At 54.7% G+C, this 23,005-nt stretch overlaps 9 protein-coding genes across 9 annotated transcripts; 3 read left to right on the plus strand and 6 right to left on the minus strand.

The window, feature by feature from the left end:
- Positions 1–946: 946 nt before the first annotated feature.
- A1O7_09726 (uncharacterized protein) lies at positions 947–3,130 on the minus strand (the record flags this gene model as incomplete). Its single annotated transcript, XM_007763712.1, has 6 exons — positions 947–1,026; positions 1,080–1,155; positions 1,221–1,427; positions 1,484–1,769; positions 1,822–3,066; positions 3,126–3,130. 6 exons carry the CDS (start codon positions 3,128–3,130, stop codon positions 947–949), a joined length of 1,899 nt encoding a protein of 632 aa, XP_007761902.1.
- Positions 3,131–3,656: 526 nt separating this feature from the next.
- Positions 3,657–3,998, minus strand: A1O7_09727 (uncharacterized protein; the record flags this gene model as incomplete). The annotated part of the gene is made up of 1 exon (XM_007763713.1): positions 3,657–3,998. One exon carries the CDS (start codon positions 3,996–3,998, stop codon positions 3,657–3,659), a length of 342 nt encoding a protein of 113 aa, XP_007761903.1.
- A 578-nt stretch (positions 3,999–4,576) lies between these two features.
- On the minus strand, positions 4,577–5,080 carry A1O7_09728 (uncharacterized protein; the record flags this gene model as incomplete). The annotated part of the gene is made up of 1 exon (XM_007763714.1): positions 4,577–5,080. The coding sequence occupies one exon, from the start codon at positions 5,078–5,080 to the stop codon at positions 4,577–4,579; it is 504 nt and encodes a 167-aa protein (XP_007761904.1).
- Positions 5,081–6,041: 961 nt separating this feature from the next.
- A1O7_09729 (uncharacterized protein) lies at positions 6,042–7,676 on the minus strand (the record flags this gene model as incomplete). The annotated part of the gene is made up of 3 exons (XM_007763715.1): positions 6,042–7,385; positions 7,433–7,563; positions 7,622–7,676. 3 exons carry the CDS (start codon positions 7,674–7,676, stop codon positions 6,042–6,044), a joined length of 1,530 nt encoding a protein of 509 aa, XP_007761905.1.
- Positions 7,677–8,186: 510 nt separating this feature from the next.
- Positions 8,187–9,278, plus strand: A1O7_09730 (endonuclease G, mitochondrial; the record flags this gene model as incomplete). Its single annotated transcript, XM_007763716.1, has 1 exon — positions 8,187–9,278. The coding sequence occupies one exon, from the start codon at positions 8,187–8,189 to the stop codon at positions 9,276–9,278; it is 1,092 nt and encodes a 363-aa protein (XP_007761906.1).
- Positions 9,279–10,099: 821 nt separating this feature from the next.
- A1O7_09731 (uncharacterized protein) lies at positions 10,100–12,387 on the plus strand (the record flags this gene model as incomplete). Its single annotated transcript, XM_007763717.1, has 3 exons — positions 10,100–11,637; positions 11,704–11,888; positions 12,023–12,387. 3 exons carry the CDS (start codon positions 10,100–10,102, stop codon positions 12,385–12,387), a joined length of 2,088 nt encoding a protein of 695 aa, XP_007761907.1.
- Positions 12,388–16,045: 3,658 nt separating this feature from the next.
- On the minus strand, positions 16,046–16,709 carry A1O7_09732 (uncharacterized protein; the record flags this gene model as incomplete). The annotated part of the gene is made up of 2 exons (XM_007763718.1): positions 16,046–16,174; positions 16,227–16,709. 2 exons carry the CDS (start codon positions 16,707–16,709, stop codon positions 16,046–16,048), a joined length of 612 nt encoding a protein of 203 aa, XP_007761908.1.
- A 2,476-nt stretch (positions 16,710–19,185) lies between these two features.
- Positions 19,186–21,896, minus strand: A1O7_09733 (uncharacterized protein; the record flags this gene model as incomplete). The annotated part of the gene is made up of 4 exons (XM_007763719.1): positions 19,186–19,702; positions 19,814–20,384; positions 20,443–21,663; positions 21,722–21,896. The coding sequence occupies 4 exons, from the start codon at positions 21,894–21,896 to the stop codon at positions 19,186–19,188; spliced, it is 2,484 nt and encodes an 827-aa protein (XP_007761909.1).
- Positions 21,897–22,223: 327 nt separating this feature from the next.
- On the plus strand, positions 22,224–22,517 carry A1O7_09734 (uncharacterized protein; the record flags this gene model as incomplete). The annotated part of the gene is made up of 1 exon (XM_007763720.1): positions 22,224–22,517. One exon carries the CDS (start codon positions 22,224–22,226, stop codon positions 22,515–22,517), a length of 294 nt encoding a protein of 97 aa, XP_007761910.1.
- Between the last annotated feature and the right edge of the window lie 488 nt (positions 22,518–23,005).

The raw sequence follows: 23,005 nt of genomic DNA on the forward strand, positions 1-23,005 counted from the left end.
CCTATGTCTGGACTCTGCATTCTCCAACAGCACCGGGCCCCCGGAGCAGCGAGGAGCGTTCGGGCTGGAAAAGGAATCTTGCCCCTCGCAAGCTGATCCCAATCGCATCTTACAAAAGCCGCAAGTCGCCCTCTCACTGGTCACGCAAAATGCACAGTAAGGCACAAAGACAGCCCCGGAGTCGATGAGGTGACCACCCATCGCTCCTTTTCGCTGCCAGGTGAACCGAGCACGGAGTGTACGCGCGTGAACTCGCAGGCGCCTGGGGATTCTGCATCCGCCATTCGCCCAACCAGGAGCGAAGAGATTCCCTGCAGAATGTGGCTCAACCGCAACCGCAGCTGCCGTCTGCCATCCCACCCTGCTCGTCTTTCCTGGGCGCTTTTAACTGCCCCGGGCAAGTCTACTCGGAGCGATGGTACCTCAGCATAGGAAGCCCACTTGGCCCATAGAGCCTCCGCGCTCTTCCTGAGAGGCCGACCTGAAGGGGGAAAGTGACACAAATACAAATGGGAGCAGCGCCAAAATTCGGGAGTACGGTGCCGATGAGAAACTTTGTTCGTCCACTACCCAACTAACCCGTAGAAGCACCACCGAAGCAGCCTAGAAGGGTGGCACGATCCCCCACCCATTTAGTGGTTCGGCACAGTCCGTGGACGGGAGCCAGCTACAAACTGTCTCGCGTTGCACGCTTCTAGCCGACGGGGCTCGATTGATAGCACCAGTCATGGGGTGATGTGTCTGGCATGCGGAAGGACAGTGCGTCGCGGAATTTACATAACCGCATCATGGACTGTTTCCCACGCTGGAGGCTTTTGAAGGTTTGAGCGCCGGTCCAAGGCCGAAGAGGAGCCGGTGGCGTGCTCCCACCACCGGCCAGGCATAGCTTCTAAGCAAGCGACCCACGTGAGCTGGTGCAACAAGGTTCCTACGCTCGCGTCTCGGTTCAAGGCCTTGGCTTTTCCGATAGGTCTATCTGGCTGCTGTTGGGTGCTTCCCGGGGTCGGTTCCAGGTACGCAAGTGCCCTGCGACGTAGTCAGTATGCAACACGGCTTCTATAATGTGGAGGAGCACGTACCTTCATTGCAGGATGTAATGATGCAGTCCTGCTCGAATGCAAGGCCGCTCAATGGATGATCATCGATTTTCTTGGACTGTCGACGCCGTGTTAGGGAATATAAGAGCAACAGCCGGTTCGGCTATATCAGCATCCACTTACCATGACAGGAGGTAAAAGTGCTGTTCGAGCCCTTGGTTCGACAGGATGATTCATGAACTCAGATTCGTCCACAATCTCCGGCTGAACGAAGCTGCCCGTCCGATTGGAATCGGATCTGAGACGGTTGACGACGCTCGTGCTTTCTGTCCTTTGCCGCAGCAATGATATGGATTGGGTTGAGATACTGCCTCTGGTCCTGGCAGTCACCTGGATTGCCCTGTTAGCCGTGCCAGTCGGTGCATGCCGGCGACAGATGGACTTACACCTTTCGGGCGGTGAAGCATGCCCACACTGAAGTCCCACAATAGGAGCTTACAGTCGTCGCCTACACTGCCAAATCGGTAGGTCCTTTCGTCGCAACGCCACGGGTCGAACGCCACGGCGGTGACCCATGAATCGTGGCCGTGACATCGAGCAATTATCTGACGTTCAGGGAGTGACCAAATGGTGACAAGATCGTCTTGGCCTCCTGTGAGCACGTATTTTCCGTCAGGCGACCAGCATACACAGGTGAAGCCTCCATAATAAGACGAGAATAAGTCGGTAAGCCTGGTGGCGGTCAGTCCATCTTCCAGTAATGAACGGAAGTAATTAACGTTACCTCTCCTGGGGATAATCGATTATACGGAGAAACCCATCGTCTCCAACCACAGCAAGATGTTTGCTGTCGGGACAAAAGGCGAAGTCGGCGATAGTTTGATTGGAAATTTTCCAGCACGCTACGGGATTTGACTTTTGATTCGACGAATTGACACTTTTCTTGATGACCAGCGTTGACTGGTCCTCGTCTTCGATACTGATCGCTTCGTCTATCAGCTCTTCCGAGACAAAAGGCGCATCTTCCTTCTCCTTGTCGTAGACGATCAGTGTCCCATCCATGTGGGCTGCCAGAAACAGATTCTCGGATCCAGGAATCCATTTGATGGTCGAGACTGCCGAGCTGTTGATCATGCCATTCTTGTTGATGCGAGCATATTTCTGTGATATGGGCTCGTACCAGATAATGTCACTAGCCGAAGATCCCATCACGATGTCCATATGCGTCGAGTGCTTGGTCAAGCTGTTGATATCATGGCACAGCATATGGGCCTTGGTGAAGAGGATCTTGGTCATGGGGTCCTGTTTCGAGCTGGAAGAGAGGTCCAGCCACTGAAACGCCCGGTTGATGTTGACAAAGGCGAAAGTTCCGCCCTGGTCTCGTTCTTGGAGCTTCTTGGCCAGTGACTCGTGGGGAATCACCCGGGAGACAAAAGAGGAATTGCTTTTGATGATATTGTTCTTAGGTTTGCGGCGTTTGAGTCCGTCTCTGGTCATGAGCGGAGAAAGCGCGGCGTTGCCCTCGCCGAATTGTCTGGCCGTGCTCGACTTATTGCTGCCATTCTGAGATGCCGCGGGATTGCTGGTGTCACTGCCACTATCAACGGATATTCTTGGCTCCTTCTCGATCTCCTTGATCTCCTTGACCTCTTCCACCTTCTTGGGTTCCTTGCTCTCTTTGGAATTGTTCAACCCCAGCGATCTCCATCGCAGCAGGCTGCTCGTTGCTGTGGTGGTTCTATATAGGTCGGTGTTAATCTGTTTCGGGTTCAACGACACCAGCGACAGCTTGACACCACTGGTGGGAGGAGCGACGCTTGTTGCTAGAGGGTTGGGGTTAATAACGGGAGCTTCTGAGGGATGTGGAGGCGGCGTCGCTAATTGCAAGTCATCGCGCAGCACGTATGTGCCTTCGCCGACCTGGAACGTGTATTCTGGCCCCTCGCGAGTGGTCAAAGTATTCGCAGTCTCGAGGGTTGTGGTAACCAAGCCGCTGGTGGTGGGATATCGCGGTGGAGGGGGGATGGCACTGCGCCCTAGCAATCAGTGGAAAGCCTGCAATAATGGGCAAGAGAGATTGGAACATACAACATTGCGAGCGGTGTCGACGAAATGCACGCTCGTCGCCAGCGATCAAGGAGCAGCTCACTCGCACGGAGTATCGACAACTGTGTACGAGCAAGGTGGAAAATGGAAGATGCTGGGGGGTGGCGGAGTGGCAGTAACTGGCAGTGACAGCTGTCCAACCAGGCACCACAAATGGTGCATAGGCGCGCCTCGGCACCGCTCAACATTCTCCCGGGGCTGCTTGGAGCTTTTTCTCGGCGGGTCGTGGGGCCCCCAATTCGACGCGGGGGCGCTGCGCTCCTGTGTCGGCACTCAATCCAAACAGAGAAGCGACTTGCTTGCTTGCGCTTGGTTCAGATTGCGACGGATAGCTGCCGCTGAACTTGGCAGAGAGAGCGGTAGCCCTGCAGCTGCTAGTGTAAGGCACCTGCATTCGCGCTTCGTTGCTCTGAAGCATTCGGCCGAGAGCCTACTGCATAGAACAGCAGTTGTAGCTTCGACATAGACGGTCGCGGGTTCAGGGTGCTCATGTGCTGTAGCCGAGGGCCACCATTATATGTCATCTGGCCATCTCAAGGCAGATAATTCAGCTCTCAAGGCAATGACAACTTCCTGGCTGACGCTCTCGAGCTCATCCCGGACGTGCTGCGTCTCAGTATCTCCTTCATCTTCGTTCTCTTCTCCCTGCTCCTCGTGCTGCGCCGAACCGTTGATAGCCGACTCGTCGTGGTTGGAAGTATGTCCATTCTGCAACGGTGCAGTTTTCGTGGGCTCCGGCCCAGTCACGCTCAGCAACACACGGTCTGCCACGGGGGTGATCACAGATATCGCGCCGTTGTTCTGGGCTTCAAACACGAGAGTCTCTTCCGAAGCTATCGTATAGGCGGTCGCCATGGTCGTAGATTGCGTGCGAATCTGCTTGATTTTGGGAGTCTGCAGTCTATATGCGTAGGCGAGGATCGACCCATTCGCGGCACAAACCAAGAGCGACGATACATGCTCGCTCCAAGAGAGCGCCTCAGTCAGAAGCGATGAGAGGCGACCCGAGTCGAGCATCAAGACCCGATTCATCGTCAGTGCTGGCGGTGACGCTGCAGCAGGGGTTCTCGCAGTGATACCGAGTACATATGAAGAGCTATCGGAAAGTTGACAGCTGCAGGCGCGACACGCCCCGTCCAACGTCAGAGAGAGCTTCATGATTCTCCGCACATGTGCCGCTTTAAAATCTGCGGCCGGCATGCCTCGTACCTTTACTGCCGCTAAAGATTCACCGTATTACCCTCTATACGGTTGACTATAACGCTGCTTCGCGCGCATATTACACTTTACACTCCAACATTTCCTCACCCGTTACAGCGCTGTGGTCTTTAATGCCCTTGGATTTACCCCAGAATGACAGCGCACTCCCGGACGATGGCAACCATTGCGTCCCCAACCCAGTATCCCGGAGAGATCGGACACTCAGTCCAACGCTAGATCACATCAAGCCCAGTCAGCTCAGCTCGGTTTGCTCGCTCCGAGGTCTTCATGCCCACATTTCTGAAATACCTAGTCCACAGGTAGGCAAGGGAAAGAAAAACAAGAGACTCACCCGTCGCCCAGTCCCGACTGACCCAGTCGCCGCTCGCAATCCCGCCTCCCTGCTTCCGATACATTGCCTCAACCTCCTCCTTGTGCTCCTTCAAGTACGCCTTGAACTCGTCTTCACCCATCGTGTTCGCCTTGGCCATGAGTTCGCTGACCGAGTCGTGCTCCTCGCGTGAGGTCGACTTCATGGGCTGACTGCTGTCCACGTTGTGCTCCTCTTGTGACGTCGACTTCACGGGCTGTCTTTGCACGAGCGGATCCTTGGATGTCGTTGACTCTGCATCTGAATCCGGGAGTTTCGAGGCACGCCGGAATATCCTCGAGAGGAGGCTGGCGTTGGCGTTGGCATTGTTGGGCTTGGCGGTGTCGGTGTCGGTGTTGGAGGACATGTTGACTGTCTTGCTTTGGTTTCCGTCTTCTTCGAGTCACGCAAATTGGCAGGGGTCCTTGTCGTGCCGCCTTGGAGCCGCAATAAGCTTGCAGAGCGGGTCTCTTGTTTCTAGAGTCGAGGGTCGTGGATTAACTTGACGATTACAGTATTGCAGGAATCACACAGGTCACGGGCTCACTGTGTCCCAAGCCAGGCTCGTGAAGCACTTGATTCTTACCCGGCACAGTCCCCGGGCCGGCATTTATCTACGACGCTGAAGAGAAGTACGAGGTGGAGTATTGTGTATGTCCGTGCATGAACAAGCTTTGGACGCGCAATGCTTGGGTAAAGCTTGTTACGCACGTAATACCCCGTCCATTGAGCCCTACGTAGTGCCATGCAAGCACCCGATCCGATCGGTGCCATGATGGCTTAACGAGGATCATAGGCTTGTTAGGCCTTAAAATAGTAGTCGTGCCGCGTACCCCTCGTCCTCAGGAGCACGACGAGCACTCACTTTGGATGTGCAAGGTAGATCGAGCGGTACGCCTCACGCACGTAGGCAACTCTCGTTGGTGTGCTCGAGACCACGTGTGCAGTATCCTCATCTGAGAGGCTCATCAGGTACTGCCACTTCTGCAGATGCTGAGTACGCGCGACTGGGCCGATCGCATGTGATGGTCGGAGGCATTAGAAGCTGATCCTTGTGTATACTTTTCTGGAGAATAAGTGATAGGCTCATGACAGCCACGACAATGAAGCCGACAGCTAAATAAATCATATCAGTATGGATCACCGTGCTCTCTTGGTGTCCGTCCTGTGGGAAAGACGTGGCTTCTCTGCATGCACGAAAACCGATTTCGAGCTCAGTTCCAGACGTCAGCGTTCCGTCTCTACTCCTTAGAAGGGACGATCGTCGTAGGTTGTAGTAAAAATGTTTTCATTTCCGAGCATGTGCTCCCATACGAAGTAGTCGCTGTCTATTTCGCTGTCAATGCAAAGCTAAAGCCCAGGATGGCCATACCCAAGAATGCAAAGGCGATACAAGTCCCCTTGTTGTGGCTCAGTTGCAGGCTCTCTGCGAAGAGCGATAAGGCAACACTGGTCATCACACCAGACGTCACGGCGAACATGCCACCATACACTCCTTCGGTAGGAGCTCCCAGACTGCTCCTGTTGGCCAACTTGAACCACAAAGCTGCAATGCCGGCTCCGAGGGGCTGTGAAACGCCGCCCAAGAATGAGGACCAAGCTATGGCCTTGACCCTCGAGCCAATCGCCAGGTACAGGGGCAGAGACATGGCAAAGCCTTCTGTGATGTTGTGGATGAACAACGCCATGAAGACGGCAAAACCCAGCGTGGGATTTGCATGGTTTGTTGCATACGTGATAAAGCCCTCTGGAGCCTTGTGTAAGGCGATGGCCAATGATGTCTGAAGGCCGATGGACATGAATGCGTTGGTGGGGACGTGGTGATGGTGTTCTCCTGGCACTGAGAGTGAATGCGAATGGTGAGATGTTCGCCGATGAGGCTCGCTCAGGCTGCCGTGCTGGTGCTCCGGATGATGGAAGTGATGCGTGGAAGATCTCGATCGACTCATAGCAGGTTTCGAGCCTCTCACATCGACCTCGTGAGTTGTATGATGACCAACAATGGATCCGTTGGATGAAGGGTCCTGCTCCTCAAAACCTCCAGCCGTCGCACCGCTACGCCATGTAGGTGAGCGCAAGAAGGGAGCATGGGGCGGGATGCTAGAACCCCGTCTTTGGGCTGCCTTGAAGCAGTCCTGGCCGCAGGGATCTGTGAAGCCCATGCACGGACCAGTTTCATCACAGTTATCCTTCTGGCCACTCACGTACTTTGTGAGCGTCCTTGTGAGCGTTCTAGGCATCAGGGATATTCTCCGAGAACGTGCGGTGTGAAACGACTGGTCTTGGGACGGTGCATTTTCCTCAGGGCTCTCTCGTGGAGGCTTTCTAGGACTCAGGCTCGTGGTCCGAGACAGCAGCGGACTGTCTTCATCGGCTTCTCGAATGGGGTCTGGCGGGCATTTCGAGGCCGAGAGACCATTGGTATGCTCATCGTCATGCGCATGTTCCGACATCTCTTCCTGATCCTTGGCCTCCTCTTCGTCGTGGGTGTGGTCACAGTCTACGACATGCGATGGAATAAAATGGTGTAGAACGCGTGACAGCAACTGAATGCCGATAACGCCCCCTAGAAACAGTCCGATTAGGAGGTAGGATGCTGCACGGGGCGAGTAGCCTGCGTCCTTGAAGTATTTCTTGGACTGCGGAAGCATCGAATACAGGGCCGAGAACAACTGTGTCGCCGTCAGATCTGTTGCGCCCGAAGGTGGAGATCACTCACCATGACGCCAAAACTGAGGCTCAACGAGGCAGAGAGAAAGGCATCACTTTCCGATATGGAAAAGTTGCGCCAGCGGTGAATCTGCCGCACAGGTATGTCGATGCAGATGATGGCAGCGCCAATGACACAAGCTGTTTTCACGCGGTCAGTGAGCACTGAGACCGCGATAGGAAGGTAGTAGCTATTCACCAACGCCGCTAATACATGTCATGATCCATCCGCGAGTATCGTTTTCGATGGCCATCGTGCCGAGCGTTCACTTGCCCGGGAACGGCTTTGCATGTAGAAGTGTAGTCTAGGAGATACACCGCTGTTCGTTGCAAACGTAGTCGATACAATGTTCGAATGTGTTCTAGGTGACAAGCTGAGGTAAAGGTACGAGACTATGAGAGAGTTACGATAGAGGAATGAATGGTGGCCAGGTCGAGACTCGGTCGCAGTTGCACGCAGCCGGAATGACGTTCATCCCAAGAACTTCTTGAGAGGACCTTAAGGGCGGTACGTTTGCGGTTTAGGCGTGGCCGTGTTGCCCCCACAGGCCATTGCTGCGAATGATAGGCGAGCCAATGCCTGCATCACCAGGGCTGATAAGGCTCTCAGCCTTACTGTACTGTGCCACGGTAATGGTCATCCGCAGCGGTCATGTGCTGATTGGCCTTGTCAAGTCGCGCTTTTTCCGTCGATCTTTGATATAGAGACGCGTCCTGGATGGCATTTTCCTGACATCTCCCTGGCATCGGTCACCACCCACTTCATGTCCAAAACCACTATTGCAGTCATCGCGGCTACGTCTGCTTTTGCAGGCGCATCGCTCACAGCTCTGTTGATTCCTCGGTCCCGGAAGGATGCGCTCAGACCGACGGCAACGTTCGATGAGCCGGCCCTGTCCGCGACACCACCTTCTCCAGCGCTCCCTCCGCCACCCACTCCCATCCCTGCACCGGTCCCAGTTCCAGTGACTGCACCAACGCAGCCTGCTGTATCCCCTTTGATCTCGCCCGTCGACCCATCTGGCATACTGCGATATGGCTTCCCCGGCCCTGTTGCTGACACATTGGCCACCCCCTCGCACCTCTCGTCGTTTAACAGGTTTACCCGAAATCCTCACTGGGTGGCGGAGCACTTCACACCTCAGTCATTACTCATGAACAATGCATCTCGGCGACATAGCGTTTTCTACGAGGATCTGTCGGTCCCTCCAATGTTCCGAGCGAAGCTTGCGGATTACTTTCGAAGCGGGTACGATCGAGGACACCAAGTCCCAGCAGCCGATGCAAAATGGTCCCAAGAAGCGATGGACTCGACCTTCGTGTTGAGCAACATGTGTCCGCAAGTTGGAGAAGGCTTCAATCGTGATTACTGGGCGCATTTCGAGGATTTTTGTCGGGGCCTGGTCAAGAAATACCCCAGCGTCCGAGTGGTCACCGGCCCACTATACCTGCCCAAGAAAGACGAGCGGGACGGCAAATGGCGAGTGTCATACGAAGTGATCGGGAATCCTCCCAACGTGGCTGTACCCACTCACTTCTATAAGATCATCTTCGCAGAAGAGGCAGCTAATAGCCCAATTGGGTCGGTGGCCCTTGGTGCTTTCGTCCTGCCTAACGCTGAGATCCCAAACTCGAAAAGCTTGCGAGACTTTGAGGTCCCTCTGGAAGCAGTGGAACGAGCCAGTGGGCTGGTCTTCGCAGACAAGCTCCCAATCGCGAGGAGAAAGCGCCTTTGCAATGAAATCAACTGTGACATAGTTGTTCGCGAGTTTGATAAAGCTCGGCAACAGTCGAACAGTGTCGGACCGGCTTCGAGAGGGCCTCCCCTGATTCAACAGCCCGGAGGCAGGTGGTGAGGACCCAGATGATTCATGCTTAGAGGAAGCTGTTACTCACTCGATACGAACATAGAACGCGGAGACTTGGGGTTTCTAGAAGATCTTTCACATCAAGCATTGCGGCGGCATGTATTATATGGCGGTGCATAGCAGGGTACGGAACGTTGATCGAGTGCTCAAACAGCGAAGTCCGCATATGATCAGATTGTACGGAGTATACGCGGAACAGAATTGTTTTACTGTCATATGCGGCGGCCATCTTCACCCAAGGCACAGTCCCAATCGTGGGTATTTGCCCACGTCGGCCACATCTGTCCTGGAATCATCACCGACGTGGCCGGATGCCTTTTGTCTGCCTTGTGATGGCGCAGTTTCGTTTATTGGTCAACGGAGGCCGACTGATGTCAGCCTACGTCTCATTGGCCGCACAATGCAGAATCTCCAGGGGCTTTTCCAGATCTCGATATCAAATTTTGTGGCCTCCCAGTGGGTGACTCATTGTTCAGCCAATCAAATTTGCGCCCCGAGAGGCGCAGCCTTGTGCCTGAATCCTCATAGGCAGCAACGTCTTTGGCAGCATTGCGAACCAACATGGCGAAGCTTCGAAAACCCATTGGGCTAACTGAATCTTCCGGATGGACACATAGTCATTGGATCAAGTGAGATAACGCTGGCATTTCAGGCAACAAGTGACGCTCCTCTGGAGTCTCCGCCCACTACACAATGCCTTGCAGTTTGTATAACTTCCCGCCTCTTCTCCTTGTTTGCTGGACATCTTTCTCAGTCCAACACCTCGTTCATCTCCTGCTACTTTCCTTCAATCCCTGATTACCGCCAAGATGTCTGGAGAAAAAGACGCCCCGAAAAAATCTGACGAGGCTGAGAAGAGCAACAGCGACACGGTGGAGAAGGGTGACCAGACACTGAAAGACGACAAGCCGAAGGAGCCAGAAGTTCCCCATGGCAGCCTCACCGAAGCCAAAGCACTGTATGGGAAGAAAGACAGTGACGGAAAATATCAGTGGGAGACGGAGGAGCCAGTCGACGCGGTCGATGCCGCCGAGAACGAGAAGACGGCTCGGTATGCGTTTCTCGTCCGCAAGCAGATATCGTACGACAGTCGCAAAAAGTACGATATTCACTCCGTCATTGTCCAGTCTCCATGGTTGAAGAAGGCGCTCGGAGTGGTCCTCGAAGATTACCCCGGCATCACCACGAACCTCGACCGACTCGTGTTTCGAGCGCCTTTTCATCCCTTCGTGCATCGGTGGACTCGGCTAGCGGACATGCTCGAGAAGAACGAGTTCGAAGAGGAATTTCAGCGAGAACACCTCCAGCTGTTCCACGATGTCTTGTTTGAGGAGCTCAAGAACGCCATCGCCGCGAAGACCGACCTGGTCAAGAACGGCGTCATCACATTCGAGTATTTGTGGACCATCTTTGAGCCTCAGACGCTCGTCTACAGCGTGTCTGGGGGGAAGGAATGCGTTTTCAAGCTCAATTCGTCGAAGACCCTCACCGACCAACGACGAGGGCTCGACTTCCTCCAGCTCGATACCTGGTCGGTCGATTGGGATGGTGTCAAGTTTGGGCAGCACATGACCTACCTTCAGGACTACGAGTTCACCGGGACAACTCCGATCACCTCGCTCCATGCATATCCATTGGAATTTCATCCTGAAAAGGAACAACTCATGGCACGTCTCCTCCACCGCGGCAAGCTCTTCGAAAGCTTCGCTGGCTACCATTACAAGGCGTACCGGGGAGTGGCTCTGGGATATGGCCGTTGCGGGATGATCCGGCACAACATTGAGTCACGGATCATCATCGACTGTGAAGCACACAATCGATTTTTGCCCAACAATGCGGTTTACTTCAGCCCGCTCATCAGTCGGACGAGGAAAGCACCCAGGGTTGCTGCGGTGTCCGACGACGATGCAGAAGAGAATGAGAACGACCAGTACGAGGATGCAATTGACCTCTTCGTCGACGACTTCGACTACCTTGGCGTGCCTGATACAGAGGACGACGGGACGAAGCCCGAACGCCGTCCTCTTACCACCGAAGAACTCCTCCTTGCTGTCTCATACGTGCGCGGGTACGCGATCAAGACCAAGAAGTGGCTGTGGTTTTATGTGGACCAAGTTGAAGAGATCAAGTTCGCGGAAAATGCGTTTGCTTCGTTGGTCTTGCCGAAAGAGCAAAAGTCGCTGATCCGTGCCTTTGTCGAGTCACAAGTAAAGTACAAGGATGACTTTGACGATGTCATTGCAGGCAAAGGCCGCGGCATGATCATGCTCCTCGCTGGTCCCCCCGGTGTGGGCAAGACTCTGACGAGTGAATCTGTGGCCGAGGACATGCGTGTTCCACTCTACGTGTAAGTGTAGCTGTAAAAGTGACCACTGTGGAGGGTTTGGAATGGTTGGAGCTAACAGCAAGTCAGCATGTCGGCCGGAGATCTTGGAATCGACCCATCGGGCATTGAAGAGTCACTCAATCTCGTTCTAGACATGGTCAGCAAGTGGAATGCTGTTCTGCTCTTGGACGAAGCCGACGTCTTCCTGGAGGCGCGCTCGTCGAACGATCTCGAGCGCAACAAGATGGTTTCGATCTTCCTGCGAGTTCTGGGTAAGATGGACCGACCCTCTGACCGTGAGAGACGGTTACTGGTCTGACATGCACAACGTCCCACAACAGCTCCTCAGCTCCTCATCCATTTCACGTCTCACGTTCAAAACATGCAGCTGACAATGTTTCCGCAGAGTACTACGAAGGCGTCCTCTTCCTGACGACGAATCGAGTCAAGAACATCGACGAAGCCTTCCACTCTCGTATTCATGTCACGGTCAATTACCCGAGCCTGTCGACCGAGTCCCGGCGGCACATCTGGCAGACCTTCCTCGGACATGACCATCCGATAGGTAGCAAGGATTTGGACCGGCTTGCCAAAGTCAACCTCAATGGCCGACAAATCAAGAACATATTGAAAACTTCACAGATGTTGGCACGCAGTCAGGACAACCAGGCACCAGTGCCGGCCAAGGACGGGAAACGTGGACCTGTCAGAGTGGAGATGCGGCATCTGGAGACCATCCTGGCCATCGAGCGGGGCACGTCATGGGAGTAGAGTAGAGTGTTACTGGATGGGTTTCCAGGCACATGCACGCATGCACAGCATGCGGGTTCAGGTGTTTACCTCGTACTTGAGTGTCAGCGTTTGGCGTCCAGTATGTGTGAATGTGATTAGTGCTAGTGTCAGTACGAGTACTGTGTACTCTTACACAGCTCACAGCACAGCTCACCGCACAGCTACTCTGCACTCAGCTTCATGAAACTAACCTCGCCTTGTCGGAGAGGGTACAGTAGAAATGTGCCCATGCGATCATACCAAGTACGAGGTAGACAATATATAACTAGGTAGAAGTGTCTAGTAGTGTCACGCCATCGCCCCTCTGTGGATGAGCCTCTGAGAGACATGCATGCCAAACAAATCCGGTTGAAGGTTGAAGGTTGAAGGTTGAAGTCCCTAGTCTGGAATTTTGGGCCTTACTGCCACCTAACTGCACAGTAGTAACTCATCGAGCTCATCCGGGTGGTAGGACCATGTCCTGTGTTAAGGTATCCTTGCCCAGTTGTCAGGCCCTGACCGCAAGGGCGGAGCTGAATGGTCAAGTCTTAGCACTGACAGGGCATCGGCGTCGATCTGGAGAAAAAAAAAGCCTGGACACGAGCCTGCACGAGGCCCTGTCTGCATGTAGTGCGAGTACACAGTACTGTACTCGGACATACTGTGTAGGGCAACAGGGCTCTTCGCAATTAATACGAGGCCCCCCGCGTCCTCCCCTCGCTTGCCGACCTGGATGACTTGGCTAGAATATTCTGTTGTCTTAAACTATTTATTTATACCGGACCTGAGCACATACAGTGCACATTACCCGCAAAGGAAGTGAGCGTCCACCAGCGTGCATGTATGGTTTTCGCCACCGACGTGTCTCAGTCGTTGGCCGAATCACGCGCAGTAATTACCTCGTGGGTGCCTCGTAGATCACACTGTTGCGAGGCACGAGGTACAGCAGGAGGGTCATGCCTTGGTGCTCGGTGCCGTGCTGCCATGGTGCGTGGACACCTGGGTTTGGGTCTGGATTGACGTGTGTGTGCGCCTTGTGGAGAACTATCACGACTGTGTGGTGCTCGGTGTCGTGCTTCTATGGTACGTGGCCGTGGACGTGGACACTTGGGTTTGGGTTTGTACGCCTTGCGGAGCTGAAGGCTGTGTATGTACCACAAGTAACTCGGACCCAGGTGGCAGTCACCCAGCAGTATGTCACTGCATGCCGGATGACGAACGGATGGCGGATATGCGGATGGGGATGCGAATGCGGATGCGGGTGCGGACTCGATGCACAAACATTGTGTGACATGTCAAGCAAGCAAGCAACAAGGAGAATTTTTCGTCCTGCGGTGTGACTTTCGTCGACCACTCAGTACCCTGTGAGGCCTCGTATTGAATAATCCCATCCGGTCGTGCTGCTCTTGCGGCGTCTCCTGCCGTGCTCCTCTCGCTACTGCGTTACTGGCCCTGAGGTTTGCTGCCATGTCGGCGCCGGGGCAGAACGAATGGAAGACTCAAAAGTTGGTTGCGGGGTATGTAAGTGAGAAGCAAAAGCTCCGAGCTGGTGTTCACGATGCTACAGTACTGTGTACCGCGTGAAGATCGTCGTCTGGCAGGTGCCTGGGTGTCGTGCCCTGCTTTCTTCTTCATGAAGTGGGTACGAATTCTTGTACAAAATTACAGTATATTGCCGTAACTGCCGGGTCCCATGCGATGCGACGCTGGGTGGATGCGGCTCTTCCTAAGGTGCTGTGTGCTACATGCTAGCTACCTACCTATATTGTGCATCGCGTACTGGCTGCGATTCGTCGCGGTTGTGGTGACTTGTCGTAGCTACGAGATGTAGACGACTTAAGCCTAGTATTGTGTTAAATAGGCGGAAGGGCGAGGTACACGGTAGTGTGTACTCCGTACACGCTACATACTTCTAGCGGTGCTGATATACATGGTATATACATGGAATGCACGCGATGGTAGGTCAGATGCACGTACTGTGTAGTACTGCTGAAGTACCGAGTACTTTCGCAACACCCAGTATTCGGACACAATAGGAAGTCACTGCGAGCTTCGACCTCCGACCTTCCAGCTTCCTTCTCCCGGTGTCGAGACTCACGGCTCGGGAAAAGGAAAAAGTTCCCAGTCTGGAGTCCCCAGTGTTTACACATTCTTGTGGATGCTCGCTTACTTGCTTCTCTCGTACTGGGTACTTCGTACATCACATCACATCACATCACATCACATCACATCACATCACATCATGCGAGCTATTCCATCTCATTAATGTCCCTTCCGGAACAAGCGGATCACTTGATGCGGAGTCCCTCGCATCGTTACTTTCGAGCCTGCTATGGCATCTTTCTGAAGGCATGAGCTCCGGCTGCGTGTGGGTACGAGTAGACGGTACCTCGTACGTACGAGAGTGAATTCCTCCTTCTCGGCTTTGTGCTCCGACGTTCCTACGTACGAGTGCTAGTTTTCAGCTTCGAGATTCGTCTCTGTGCGGTGCGGGGAAGAGTGGAAAGTTTCGGTGCTGTTCGGAAAGAGTATCCATCAAGCCGCCTCCATCATCAATGCCACGGTTGCCATGGCTGCACGGGCTGCATGGCATGGTCTCGGCGTCTCGGGCTCGGTACGAGTTACACAGTAGGAGTGCTCGTGGTTCCGCCTACCTCGTACCATCTCTACCACACGGACGGACGATGCTCTGTTCGGACGAGGGGTTCTCTTTTCTACGTGTCGTTGGATCGTAATTAGTGAGTGGGCTGAGGCTGCACAGTGACAAAGTACCTCGTACCAGTAAGCGAGCAAGCTGCCCAGGCAACTCTACTCGCAACAGCCGTGACAGCTCCACCATCTCCGCCAATCCGGGCGCCACCAACTGACTCCACATGCCGACTCCACCGGGCCCCAAGACTCCACTGCCCGTAACTTCTCACGTCAACTGTGAAAGCCAAAGCTGAACGTTAAACGCTCAGCTCATGTCACAACTGGCAGCGGAAGGCGCAAAGGTTGAAAGGTGGAGCTAAAGGTTACGATTACCTTACCTGTACGAGTGCCCTGGAGAGCACGACGCCAATATGCGAGGGATTTCGATCGCCCTACCCGGCAGAGCGCGACGCCTACAGGCGAAGGATACTGAAGCGAGCGCGGATCTGTGATCTGTGATCTGTGCTGTCTTTCTGTCCCATGCGTGCTCGAGGCGTGGAAGCAGCCATGAGGTAGAGATGAATCTGTGAGGTGATTGAAAAGCAGGCATGCGGAGACGAATCTGGAAGAAGCGAGGTTTCCTGAATGTTCGAGGATTGATTTGCATCGATATGCGGCAGATATCGTTGCAACAACTATGTATGTGTATGTGACTAGTAGTAGTGATTACCATGATCGTACTCGCGTGAGTATCGTCGTCGTTCAAAAAGGGGAATGCGAATTAGATCCCTTTCTGCTTTTTTGTTCCCTCCCATAAGTAATACCCAAGATGACTCCATTGCTGTGGTACGTTAAAATCCATGACAAGATGGCATTGTCGTCGTGATGATCATTGGGGGTCGTTGTCGTTGATCCGTTGCGTTGGCCCAAAGATAGGAAGTGAAACTCGTTGACCCGTGTCCATGTCGTCGTCCGTCGTCGGTAATGCCCATTCATTCCCCTGCTTCCCTACCTAAGGGCAAGCAGCTTAGTTCCAGTCACCCCAGGTGGCGGCGGCAGTCACGGTCACAGTCTGGGGAACGGTGACGTAGGCGGTGGTGACTTGCCAGTCACCCCATTGTGAGGCGGTGGCGGTGACGGTGGCGGTGGAGTAGATCTGGAATCGGTTATTAGTCTGGTTGTCTTGGGGGGAGTGGGAGTTAACTCACAGTTGTGGGAACAGTCACGGTGGTGGGAACAGTGACAGTCGTGGGAACGGTCTCAGTCTTGTAGATGGTGGTGGGGACGGTGGCGGTCGAGTAGATGGTGGTAGGGACAGTCACGGTGGTGGGCACAGTCGCGGTCTTGTAGACAGTCGTGGGGACGGTGACGCTCGAGTAGATGGTGGTGGGGACGGTGGCAGTAGAGTAGATGGTCGTCGGGACAGTCGCCGTCTTGTAGACAGTCGTGGGAACGGTCTCAGTCTTGTAGATGGTGGTGGGGACGGTAGCAGTTGAGTAGATAGTCGTGGGGACGGTGGCAGTAGAGTAGATGGTGGTGGGCACGGTCGCGGTCGAGTAGATGGTTGAGTAGACGGTCGAGTAGACTGTCGAGGCGCCCCAGTCTCCCCAGGTGTTGCCACCATCACCTCGCTTGACGGCAGCGGCGGAGGCGCCAGCAATGAGAGCGGTAGCGGCAGCGAAGTACTTCATGTTGATGGTGGTTTGGGTTGTGTATAAAAACGAAGGGGCTTTTTTTGGTGGAGCGAGAGAATGGAACGAAGGGCTTTTGTGTTTGAAGCGAAAGGCTTTTGAGAGATGTGTTTGGTTGTTCTTGTGGTAGGACTGTTGCGAGGCTGTCTGATGGAGGAGAGAGATACACAATCGAGAGGAGTTTACTCACCACTTTATACCTCGATGTGAGAGGTGACAACACACCTACCGAGTATCCAGCCTCTCGGCCACTCGTGGGCTGCCTTCCACAAATGTCTTACTCGGCTTCCGCAACGGGGCGGTGGTGGATGGTGGAGGGCAGGCTGGGAGCAGTGTTCCTGCTGTAACCAAGTTTTCCTGTCGTTTCTCAGCCGGCTGTCGCTGCGTTGCTGAGCGGGGATGGCTAGGCGAAGCTGCGAAGCCAGAGGCTGGTCTACCGAGCACCAAATCAGGACAGGCTGAAGTGCATGGCATAGGAACAATTGGGGCCCCGCTTGGCGTCGGTCTGCACAAGACAGTGTCAATCCTTTGCCTGCCCAAATCCACTTCTGCTGCCCGTGCCTGGCCCAGACCTGGTCATTGTTCGTTAGCTGACCACCTGCATGCACCCAGCCATGGCAACAATAGTGAACCATGGGCAGTAGCGTGACTGACACCCGTTACCGTTTGGGTGCCCGGGGAAGGCTGGGGCCCACGCTTGTGGCGGATCTGACTGCGACAGCCGAAACATGGCGAGTGAGAAGCCGCATGCCCAACACGAGGCAGCAGACCAACCACGACGCCCGTTGTGCTCTTGGAAGCAAGATGGCTGGCAACGCTAACGGCTTTGACGAATAACCGTCGGCCGCCGTACTTTGCGGGGAGGGAATAGCGCGAGGCTAAGCATTACGCCAAGGCAGAGCTAAGATGCGAGCTAATGCCCGATTAGGGAAGGGTCAGGACTATTTTCGAGTTTTCCAAGAAACTGTAAACTGCGCACGAGAAACCTCTGCAACCATTTCCGCGAGCACACACAGGCAGTAGCGTTCCCTCGCCTCTTCTCGCATGGCATTTTTGGTGCACGGTTTGTGTTTGTCAGAGAAATGTCTCCTTCGGCGAGGTAGTGCAGATCCTCCACACTGTGCAAGTCACGGCTGGCATCAGGTACCGAGTACGGAATACACGGCCGACAGAGCCACCCAGCCCTCCAACTGACCGGGGGCGCCCCTCTTTTCCTATTCCTGCCGTTCCCGATCTCGTCAGCCAGCCTTGATGACCCATTGCCTCACCCGGCTCAGCCGTGAGAAGAGGAGGAGGCCAGGCGACTGCATCGTCGCTGCTGGAGGGGGCCGGATACGCGGATGCCGAAGCTCAGCTGCTGGTTGCAGTTGGACGAGTGTGATGGCAAATATCGAGACACGTTCCTGTGCCTGTCCACCGAACCAATGACGCTCTGCTGCGCGGGGTCCAGTCGGACGTCATTGTCTTGCACCATCACACACCACCACCGCACAACACGCTGCATGTGTGATTGGCTGGCCGCAGACAACCAGCCAACCCGTCGCTGACTTTCGCTTCCATCTGCCAACAATAGTTGGAAGGTGTTGTCCAGGTACGACTTAGAGCACTCGACCCAGCGACACGGCACGACACTGTACGAGAAGAGGCTCTCGTCAGAAAACGTCAGAAACCAATGCTGGAAAGAGTACGGAGCACAATGCCGACGTGGAGCTTGCCGGTTCGTGAGTCCATGTTGAGCCGCTGCGGCTCATGTCTGACATTTCACCGCTTACTGCGTACAGCTACAACAGCAATCCTCCCCCCCTCTGGCATTCGTGAGAGCTGTCCCGCCTCTGGCAAGCACGGATGTGCTATGCGGGTCATTTGTCTTTTTGCCACCTTCGGCTACAATGAGCTGCAATGACATTGCATCGAGATTTCCTTTTCGAGAAGAACAACATCGTGAGCGCCTAAGACATGGCTGTGGCTGGACTTCCGTCTCTGCAGGCAGCCTGCAACACAGCTGCCACTCCTGCCTCGAACACGAATACTTTTCCAACTGCCACCGCTGTATTTCTCCGCCCACTCTGTTCCAGCTACTGAGAACGGATATTTCTCCGCCTCGTCCTGCGGCTCGCATTTGACATCAAAACTTGCTGGCTGGGAAAAGCCATCACGTTTCCGAACGATCGCCTGAGCCTCGAAGCACTTCCGTTCTTTGTGTCTCGGCACATGAGGATACGGCTGTCCGGAAAGCAGGGCAAAGGGACTCACGATCACATTGTGCTGAAGGAGGTTGGATGATCATTCTCAATTCGTAAGGCTAACTCTGTCAGGCGCGCCTCATCGACCATCACCGCCAGCCTCTCTCAACGAAGAGCTCAGAGCCTTCTTTTCTGATTTCACACGAATCCCAGCTTCCGTGCCACCCACTCTTGTCCCTCACTAGCCTCGATGACCTCCTCTCACCGGATTACGGTCACTCTGGCCTCTCCTCTCACTGCTCACTTGCCAACTCAAACAACGCAACCGTCTCACAAAAGTTGGCCCGGTTCACACTATAAGGCACCACACTTGTCCCTTCGTAGCTCACCATGTATTGACTCCCCTTGGTGCTCAGCGCCCATAGATATATATCCGTGCTGTTCCGGAAATCCACCATTCGTTCCTGACAGCTCTCCGTGCCCAAGCAAGCCTGCGTGTTCCAATTCTCAAAGAAGTTGTACAACCCGCCGCCGTACGTGAAGATGCTGCTGGAATTGACGAATCGGACGGCCCACGTGCGCGCGCAGTTTGCCTTGGTGCAGTCACTAAAGTCCGGGTCGTGCCAGCTGGCTTGCGGCGTGAAGGGCACCAGCGCGTTCGGGTTTCCCTGGAAATACGCCGTCTCGTGTTGGATGTGGCCCATGAAGACGTTTTTGGCATTGACGAATTGGTAGTCGTACATGACCGAGTGTTCGGCGGCCGTACCGTACAGCCAGACGGGGCCTTCGGCTGATTCGATCAGGAAGCCGCTGTGGGAAAAAGTAAGCAATTGCGACGACGGATCTCCGACGCCTTGCATAGGGGGCGGTGGGAAACGGTAGGGGAGAACAAATCAATACTGCAGCCTCATTCTTACCCACCCTTTGTTGAAGATGTAGATCTGCTGGCGATCGTCCAGGTCTAGCTCGTGGTCCGCCACCCAGCCCCAAGTGTTTTCAAAGTACCCGTCGGCCTGGGGCGTGACGTGCAGCAACAGAAACGCACCCAGACACTGCGTCAGCACAGGGTTATTCCCGGCAATGGGCGTGGCCGGCGTCTTGAGACACTTGTCCTGCTGGAGGTTCGTGCCTGCCGTGCCCCCAATGCGCCAGTGGGCGTCCCACATGCCCGCCAGCGCTGGGCCGGCAGCTTTGATGTTCCACTCGATGATGATGGCGCCCGGGCAAGGGCCCCTTGTCTCGAAGATGACATCGGATATTTCGACAGTGCCTGACTCGCCCGGGTTGCCGATCTTCCACACGGGCTTGGGATTGAACTCGTCTCCAAAGTACGGTCCCGTGGCCATGATGATGGAGAGCAGTTCGCCCGTGATTTTCAGATCCTTGGGGACGTTGATGGTCGAGGTGACAATGTAGGCGCCTTTGTCGAAGTAGACGACCTTGCCTGTCAGGGCGGCGAGGTCGAAGAGGGCTTGCATGGCGACCGTGTCATCTGCAAGGACATGTCAGTAAGGCTCTTTCACAAACAGCAGGGGGAGTGAAGTGCTCACCTGCTGTCCCATCGCCAACCAGACCATTTGCCTTTGCACTCAGAAAGTTGGTGTTCCAATCGAGGTTTTCATACTGCGGCTTGACTCGGTAGATGTACTGTCCGTTGCTGTCCGTCAGCACCGACGGCCGCGGGATGGGTGCCAGCGCTCTTTGGATCGTGGTTTCCTGGGCCGTGTACGCGGTCTGGCTGGCATTCTGGTACGTGCAGGTGGTGCCGTTGAAATACTGTCCATTCAGCGCCGCACCGGCGGTGGTCCAGGCATTTCCCTGAGCCCAGAGCTCGACAAACTGTTGGCCCGCGAGGATCGTCCGTGCTTGGGTGCCACCTGCAGCGGAAATGGCGATTTCACTGCCGGTGAAGTCGACCTTTTCCAGCACCATGGTCCCGGCCGCCTGGGGCGAGCTGTAGCCTGGCACATACGGTGTGGTGATGCCCTGCGTGGCTGAGATCGTGCTGTCGATCAGCACGAGCGACCCAACGGCCAGGTTGGAGAAGCCGCCGCTCGTCATGTCGATGCCGATATCGGAATTCGTGATGCTGATCTGCGTGAACAGCCACACCCAGTCAAAGTTCATCTTGATCGCAGTCTTGCAGCCGTCGAAGCGGATCTTGCGCGTGGTGAACTGCTGGTTTCCGAGATAGGCCCCGATAGCACCGCCGGTGATGGTCATATCCGAAAAGAAGCCGCCGGAGCCGTTCTCCATGTAGATGCCTTGTTGCGCGTTGTTTACCACGTCCTTGGGCACCATGTTGATCACAATGTTCTGCAGACTCGTCGCCTGGGCAACTTGCCAATGGATCCCGGCCGCCGTCAAGGGCGCGCTTGTCATGTCGATGATGAAGTTGCGCATCTGCCGGAAGAAGTTGTTCTGGTTGGCATACCACTCCGCGCCGCTTCCGCTGGGAATGTAAATGTCGGCGTCGAAGACAGAGAGACCGATGAGGTTCGTGAAATTCGACGCAACTCGGATGGTAGGCGGCGTGACTGCATCACCGACCATCTGCGTGGCATAGTACATGATCAAGGGTTTCGACACGTTGTAGATGCCCGGCGGGAAGTACACGAGCGCCGGCGTGATGGTTGACGACTGGCAGAACGACCCGAAAGTTGAATTGCCACCGCCACAGCGGCCATCGAGTCGCTTCTCGATGTTGCTCAGCGATCCTGGAGCCGAAATGGCCCGGTTGATGGCGTCGCTGTCGTCACGGCTGCCATCTCCTACAGAATCCTCAATCAGCAGGCGCGCGGCATCGGGACAAGCTAGGAGACTACTCACCAACGGCGCCATAGTCCTTGACGTTTCGAAACACCGGGTAGGTTGGATCTTGAAAGGCGATTTTGCCCCGAGCCGGCTTGTTCGCGAGCCAGTAAGTCGACTGGGCAGCGGATGATCTGATGAGAATGAAAAGTTGTAGAATTGTCAGTAACAATGCTGAACAAGGGAAATGCATTATTGCGATCGAGCTTCTTCGTAGACGCGTTGAGACTTTCCAGTATGTCTCGGGACGAATATATGCAGCCTCAAGCACACCAATACAGGTCGGAAAGAAGAGAATACTGGACGCGAGTCGAGCAGAGGCTGGACTGTGACGCGTAAGGGAGCCACACGTTCATCCCTTGCGGAATGTACTTGGCAGGAATGTGGGTTGAGACACAAATTCCGCCAGCTAGAAATAACCAACCTTGCTGCGCCAACGCTCAACATGAAAATGAATCCTGACGAGTACTGCATTACCTTGGATCGACACGCCTGGCCATCATCCCAGCCATCTGCAATCATGAAAGTGGCTACTGTTCTCCTGGTCGCTGTCAGCGTCCTTGCCCACAATGTCAACGCGCTCACGATTGAGAAGAGAGATGGGTACGTCCCATCCTTGAAGCTGACGGGCCCGAGATCTGAGATTGACCGCCGGTGCAGCTCAGATGAGCTGACTCCCGTCCCGATTGAGGAGAACAACGAAGGCAGCGTGACCTGCAACCAATGTTCGAAAGATGCCGGCATCTGCTGCCCCGTCGAATGTCCAACCGACGGCCATTGCCCAAGCGATGCGGTTGCCAATGCTGGATGGTGAGTATAGCCCTCGCCTGTTTCTTTATCTGGCTGGCTGCACACGTTGGGGCTTGTGAGCTGCCTCTCGGGCTTGCGATGTAGCTTTGCTTCTCTCCTACCTCGTAGACACGAGATGCCTGAGCATTCAGTGCATTGCTAACGCGTACATGCAGGCTCATAGATGGGGTCAAGATCACCAGTATCCTGAAGAGACACAAGCGTTGATATTGGAGCTCCTTGCACCTTGAGGGAGGAAATCTGTTGAGTTGAAAGAAGATGAAGATGAAGATGAAGATAAAGATAAGGGCGATACGATTTATCTATGGGCACGTGGTACACCACGTGATATCACCGTAGCTTGGCATTTTTGTGGCGCATTTCAGAGGACCATGGTGAATGTTTAGAGGTCTAAGGAGACACTTGCCCATGTACTCCCGGAGGGCTACATCAACAATCTCGGTGTGTTGCAACGCGTTACACCTAGAAGCACAATATGAAGCTGCCGTTGGA

Source organism: Cladophialophora yegresii (assembly GCF_000585515.1).
Source record: "Cladophialophora yegresii CBS 114405 chromosome Unknown aczIN-supercont1.7, whole genome shotgun sequence".
NCBI lineage: Eukaryota > Fungi > Ascomycota > Eurotiomycetes > Chaetothyriales > Herpotrichiellaceae > Cladophialophora > Cladophialophora yegresii.